Genomic DNA, 7,205 nt, shown 5'->3' on the forward strand with positions numbered 1-7,205 from the left:
ATCACTGAAATGACCGGAATGCCCTTTTAGGGATTAAGGGTAATATAGTCAGAAAAAACACGATATGTGATTATGTTTAAGGTTAGGGTTGTCTGTCGATATTTTTTTTTGTTAAGAGTCTGCAGTGACACAAATGGAAACGTTAGGGACTTTTGAGGTAGTTCACTCTTATTTTAAATGCTTAGCCCATAGGATAACCCGCAACCTACCCGGGGCCAGCCCGCATAACCCACCGACCCAAACGGGTCAGCCCATGTAGCCCTATTTTGTATCTGGGTTGCGATTTTCTAGCCCTAACCCTATGATTTTACCAGGTTATTCGGGTTGATACGCGAGTTTCAGGCTAAATTGACATCCCTACCTGAAACTCAAAATGCTAGATGAATTTATCAATGCCGGCTCTAATTTGGCTTCCACCTGCTAGAATAGTGAGTCATAATATCAAAACCCAAATCTGCACACAAATATATGGTAATTAAGAAATCAAATGTGCTAGTAAAAACAACAGTTCGCGATCCAAATTAAAACCAGCATTTATTCAAATTTCTCTATGGTTGGTCTAGTTTTACGATCATCTATACCCAATATATATTACGGTTTACTTTTTCACAAATTAACATAACATCTTCGCCATTTCATTTCGTCAGTAAATCAACGTTTATTAATTGCCAAAAAGGAAATTAAAAATTGGATAAACATATTTTATCCATTATAATATTCTTTTTTTAATCTAATCGATCACTATCATCACAAATATACTGCAGTGCACCCATAACAAAAGGAAAATTAAAAGTTCTATTATATATTCATTTCTTACCTTTAAATTATTGTTGTGGAAATAAAGATGCATAATATAATCAAACCTTCCCTACTTATCAAATAATGTTTCAAGATTAGTCATCTTGAAAACGGTATTCACTTGCTGATAGCCTGAAGTTCCCTTAGTTAACTTGTGTTCCAAGACATTCTGTATCGTTTATTAACAACAAATGCAATTAAAGTTGAATAAATATATCCATTTCAATTTATTCTACTTAATACGTTGTACAAAGGTGAAAAATAGCTGCATTTTATTGAGAATATTGCAAGTTTATGCGCAAAACGAACTTCATCCATAAATTATTGTATTGCGATACCATCTAATCCTTCATTGAACATGATAAAGAGTTGTTAGATAATGATTCTAAAATATCCTTTGTAATCCGAGTCATAATTTTCAAGTAATTAAAAGTAGGGGCGGACGCAGAAATCATCACTTATAGGGGCTATTTTATAAAAAAAATTATTTAAACTATATTCATGTATTATTTAGCTCATATATAGGGGCTTTTGTATAAGAATTTGCATAAAATTAGTATAAATTAATAAAATTTACAAAGAAAAAATATTAAAAAATCCTGTTTACCAAGGGCTTAAGCCCCTAGACCCTCCTATGTGTGTCCGCCCATGATTAAAACTAACATGTAGTATGATCTATCAACCATGGCATAAAACATCATCAAAATTCAATAGAATTAAAATAAGATGAATTGTGTTTTAAACCTACTTTTATTACCAACTTTTATTACACCTTATGGGCCGATGGCCCATCAAAGCATTGGGCCAAACTGGGCCAGTTGTTTCTTTAAATTCCCATTTAAATGTTAAAATCACTCAACAACTAAACAAAAAAGATGACTAAACAAAATTGTAAATTTGTATCAAAAGGTTAATTTTACTAACTATACTACTCCATATAGTACTATATAATAAGGAACTAAATAAGTTTTTTTTAACAAAATAATTATTAAGCTTTTACACAAATTAATTATCTTTTACAAGTGAATTATGTAATTAATCTCAATCAAACACAATTAATATTTTAATTTACTCTTTACAAGAAAATATTTAGAATCTCCATAAAATATGACGAAAAATTAGAGAACCGTGTTTGAATGACTCAAACTCAAACTATATATAGTGTGTTTCTTACTGAGAAAGAAAAGGAGTCGTTTTACTTAAAAAAATCCTAATATTATTAATTTCCAAAAAAGCAGCACGTGCGAGCGCCAAGTCGTCGTCTCCAGACGCATCACGAAATTTCCTTTCTCCCCAATTTATACACTTTCGAAAACCTAAAATTCAAACCCGATCATTTCATCGATAAATCTCTTGAAATTTCTCCAATTCGTTCCGAAGATGTGGGGCCAGGATAAGTATGACGTGGAATCAGGCCGCCAGCCTCTCTACCCGATGATGCTGGAGAGCCCGGAGCTCCGCTGGTCATTCATTCGCAAAATCTATTCGATTGTCAGTATTCAGCTGCTTCTCACCATCGCCGTCGCCGCCGTTGTCGTCACTGTCCACCCGATTTCGAATTTCTTTACCACGACTACGACCGGGCTGGTGCTCTACATTTTGCTTGTGATCACACCTTTCATTGGTAGGAATTCATCTTCTCTATTTAACAGTTTAAGTATTTTCAGTTGAATTGGTAATCTGTTGTGGTTTCATTGATGGGGTTTTGACTTTGTTTGGTTCCTTTTTTTGGGGGATTTTTTTGTAGTGTTGTGCCCGCTGTATTCGTATTACCGGAGCCATCCGTTGAACTATATACTGCTCGCCCTGTTCACGGTGACACTCGCATTCGCTGTCGGACTCTCTTGTTCTTACACCAATGGTGAGCAATTTGTTTTATTGCTTTAATTGTGGTTTTGCATTATCATTCAGTTTTTGAGGTGTGTTTGTGCATTATTGTAATCTAGCTTTTTGAGGTGTTTTTTGCATTATTGCACTGATGTTGGTTTTCTTGATTTAATATTGCTTGAGAGGGAAAGATATGAAGCTCTCAGACCTATAACTTTGCCTCCGATCTTCTCTTAGAAAAGTTTTTGTAATACGCTGCTAGCATTAGGAAAATCGTGGTAGTCTCATATAGAAAATACGTCTATTTGTAGATATTGAGAAAGCAATGAACCCGGAGCTGGTAAAATCAGTGAAACATTACAACTAGCCGAAATATATACACAGGGTGGTAGAAATTTCAAGTTTCAACACATTCTTGTGTACTGATTTAGAAATTTCTCGTCTTATATCTCTCCTGGGTCGTGCTTATGTGATTTAGGTTTGGATTGATATCAGATACAGGCTTGGGTGACTGTTTTAAGTTTAACTATATAAATTTATTTTGCTTTTGGTGTTTGATTAGATGAAAACCTTTAAAATCCTAGGATTTCTTATAGTTGTCTGTAAATATGAGCTGCTAAATTACTGGATTAGACAAATCATGCTTTTATTGACATTGATGTTATTTTTGAGTTGATCATTATGTTATGATCATGTGGGAAAATGGTAGTACTAATTTGTTATATAAGAGAATATGTCATTGGTTTTTCTCATTTCATAGTAGAGTAATAAGATAGAACCTGATTTCAAAATGCTGATTCTTTGATGATTTTGTCAAATGATAGTGTGAAAGGATAATATCTCTCTAGCTGTGAATTTTGATAGGGATCTTACAGGAAGTAGGAATTAGAACATGGAAATGATTGAATATACGGTACCAAGTAAAGGAAATTTTCAATAGAATGCTTTGTTTTACAAACAATGTAATGCTTGATTATAATAAATTTGTGTTCTTGGAGCATGTAGCTGATGTAATTCTTTCACGTATTCTTTTAAATGTAAACTTGTTCGTTGAAAACTTGGTGCGTTCCAATGCTTGCAGGGAAAGTTATCCTGGAAGCTTTTGTCTTGACTGCAGTCGTGGTCGTCAGTCTAACTCTCTACACATTCTGGGCTGCCAGAAGAGGTTACGATTTTAATTTCCTTGGACCCTTCCTGTTCGGAGCTATCATCATACTTATGCTGTTTGGAATAATTCAGGTTTGTGGATGTCATTATGTTCCTTATCTTGTTTACAAAATAGTAATTAACATATGGATAAGTAATGGGATGCTAATTTTGGCCACTTTTATGCTGCAGATATTTTTCCCAATGGGTAAAATAAGCACAATGATCTACGGTGGCCTTGGAGCTATAATATTCTGTGGATACATAGTCTATGACACCGACAATCTAATCAAGCGATATGGGTATGACGAGTATATCTGGGCTTCTATTGCGCTTTACCTAGACGTCATCAATCTCTTCTTATCTCTACTCTCAGTGTTCAGAGCTGCAGATTCGTAGAAGGTGGTACATCTTATTTTTCATTTACTACTTGTTAACACAGCTATCATGTATGTTTGTGTAGTTTGGTACAGAATCTTGAAACTCAGTTGAATTCATTTTATCATAAAAGCTGGGGCTGGTGGCATGTTTTATTCAGTTAAGTTTTTGTAGTTCGAATCTGTGATGCCATGCAAGTTTTTGTGCTGATATCTTCACAATTTTCTCTCTTTAACCTACTGCTGAGAAATGGCAATTTACTTGTATTTTAACTAGAGGTTCTGATTAATCGAAATTAATCAATATCATGTGATTATCTGGTAAAAAATACAGTACTTGTTAAAATTTATTTGAGCTACTTTTGCAGACTTGACAATGTTTTGGACTTTTAGTGAAGTGAATTTGCACGTCGATATTGGATTGGAAACGAAAATATAAAAGAGATTTGTGGAGATTTGTGATGACTTTTTTCTTGTTAATGAACTCTCTTCTCCATTTTATAGTGAAAATTAATGTTTGCTATTATAATGCGATACAAAAAAAGGTTTAATTAAGAGGGAATATCATTTTAGGTCAACGAACTTTGCCAAAGTATCATTTTAGGTCCGTGAACTTTGAAAATCTTATTTTAGGTCCGTGAACTTTGAGTTAGTATCATTTTAGGTCCTTTTTACTATTTCCAAGTTTTTTGGGACGAAAATACCCTCAATACCTTAAAATATATATATTTTTAATAAATTTATCATATACTCATATTTTTTATAAATATCTTTACAATATATTTTTGACAAATTTTCTAAATATAATTTGACCTTAAATATTATCACTTAATTTTGTGACATGCAAGTAAAATTGCTTCTTCAATTTTTTATATTAATTTTTTTTAAAATTGAATAAAGAACTTTTCTTTAATAATAAAAAAATTGAATAAAGATCTTTTTATAAATATCTTTACAATATATTTTTGACAAATTTTCTAAATATAATTTGACCTTCAATATTATAATTTAATTTTGTGACATGCAAGAAAAGATCTTTATTCAATTTTTTTTTATTAGAGAAAAGTTATTTATTCAACATTAAAAAAAATTAGATAAAAAATTGAAGAAGCAATTTTACTTGCATGTCACAAAATTAAGTGATAATATTTAAGGTCAAATTATATTTAGAAAATTTGTCAAAAATATATTGTAAAGATATTTATAAAAAAAATATGAGTATATGATAAATTTATTAAAAATATATACATTTAATGTATTGAGGGTATTTTCGTCCAAAAAAACTTGGAAATAGTAAAAAGGACCTAAAATGATACTAACTCAAAGTTCACGGACCTAAAATAAGATTTTCAAAGTTTACGGACCTAAAATGATACTTTGTCAAAGTTCGTAGACCTAAAATGATGTTCCCTCTTTAATTAATTAACCATATTGATAAAGACACAACTCCTGAAATACTTTCAATAGATTATAGATAATTATATATGTTGTAGTGATGGATACACTTGAGGTCGAACTAAGAATACATAAAGATGTTAGTATTTAATTTATATTTTTAGGCATAAAAACTAAAGACGTTGATAGCCATATTGAACATTATTTTCAACATTCAGTTGTAAAGAGGAAAAAGTTAAGTGTATTATGCAAATATGGAATGTCGAAAAAGTAAAAGAAATACTCGTACATTGACTTGTTGGATGTGTTATATCATAGCTATAAATATGAATAAATAATGGAGACATCACTTCCATAAAAGAGATAACATGAATCACTACTATCATCTCATTTGGACGATTTTCTCGTTTAATTGTGGAGCAGAACGAATTGACATGCGCTCTTAAATTAATTTCCTTTTGAAATATAATACAAAAACCACTCACTTTTGTTTGCCCCCATCAATATGTAAATTAAATAATGAGTTAAGATGCAAAAACTTGCAATTGCATATTGAGTTAATACTATATGTCAACTCAAATTGATCATGGCAAAACTCAATTCAGATGATATTCTTGATTGCATAAGTTCTCAGGTAATTTGGTCATTTGCTAAAACTTTTTGATACACATACTTAAATTGGATTAAATTTGACTGGATATGATTATAATCATTACAGTGAACAGTGTATATTTAGGAATATTTCGAAACGTGTCTTCCCCTTGTGGAAGTATGTGGTTGCATAAACAGTTGCCGGTGATAAAGTATTGGATTATAGCCATCCAAATACTTAATTGGGTCAATTCATGAGGAATATTAACGAAATTGCTAGGGCAAAATGATCCTACTGTTACATTAATAATTCCATGCATCTATATCTTTATTTCATCAAGCCATGACACTGATATATTTTTCTTATTTACGTACGATTTCGGCTATTTCTTTTTCTATTGTGTATTTGAAGGCTCTCCTTTAGCAAAACCCTGACTCAGAGTTTAGAGGGAAAATGAAAGTTCAATTGAAATATGTATATTACAAAAATATTATATATATGTGTATGAGTGTGTCAATTTCTGTTAGAAAATATAATACGGAAAATAAAAGACTATTGCAGAAAGTAAAAGACGGGAAGAACTTCAAAGACTACATTGTGAATGACTTGAATTTTTTATTATCTCAATGGTTACATCACCTTTTATAGGCTCTAATTCTAGCTATACATGGAAAATATATTCTAATTATACTAATATCATTTGTATTTGATTTTCCATAATCTTTAATTGCTTTCCTTCTTTATTCTTGCCATAATTTTATCACTTGCCTTCTTGTTCTCTAATTAATTGATTTCCTTATTCCAACACTCCCCCTCAAAATAAGCATCGATTTTTTCGACACTTAACTTGCACGATCTTTAGTTTGATAAATAGTTTATACTCGTATTTAAGAGTTCATCAATTTCCATTAACAGTTTATGCTCGTATCATAGAGTTTCTTCAATTCATCATTGATAATTTATACTCGTATCAAAGAGTTATTGAAAGTTTAGACTCGTTTCAAGGAGCTCTTCATTCATCTTTGAAAGTTTGAACTCATTTCAAGGAGTTCTTCAATTTTTCTTCATTG

General features: G+C 31.3%; 1 protein-coding gene across 1 annotated transcript; it reads left to right on the forward strand.

Annotated features, from left to right (window-relative positions):
- The first annotated feature begins 2,039 nt into the window (after positions 1–2,039).
- On the forward strand, positions 2,040–4,313 carry LOC121801438 (protein LIFEGUARD 2-like). The gene is made up of 4 exons (XM_042200925.1): positions 2,040–2,422; positions 2,546–2,659; positions 3,707–3,864; positions 3,964–4,313. Exons 1-4 carry the CDS (start codon positions 2,179–2,181, stop codon positions 4,168–4,170), a joined length of 723 nt encoding a protein of 240 aa, XP_042056859.1. The 5' UTR covers positions 2,040–2,178; the 3' UTR covers positions 4,171–4,313.
- Positions 4,314–7,205: the final 2,892 nt, after the last annotated feature.

This window comes from Salvia splendens, chromosome 4, assembly GCF_004379255.2.
Source record: "Salvia splendens isolate huo1 chromosome 4, SspV2, whole genome shotgun sequence".
Lineage (NCBI taxonomy): Eukaryota > Viridiplantae > Streptophyta > Magnoliopsida > Lamiales > Lamiaceae > Salvia > Salvia splendens.

Coding starts and splice junctions, on each gene's coding strand:
- LOC121801438 (XM_042200925.1), top strand. CDS start 2,179: ATGTGGGGCCAGGATAAGTATGACGTGGAATCAGGCCGCCAGCCTCTC. Junction 2,423..2,545: donor TGTGATCACACCTTTCATTG/GTAGGAATTCAT, acceptor ATTTTTTTGTAG/TGTTGTGCCCGCTGTATTCG. Junction 2,660..3,706: donor CTCTTGTTCTTACACCAATG/GTGAGCAATTTG, acceptor CAATGCTTGCAG/GGAAAGTTATCCTGGAAGCT.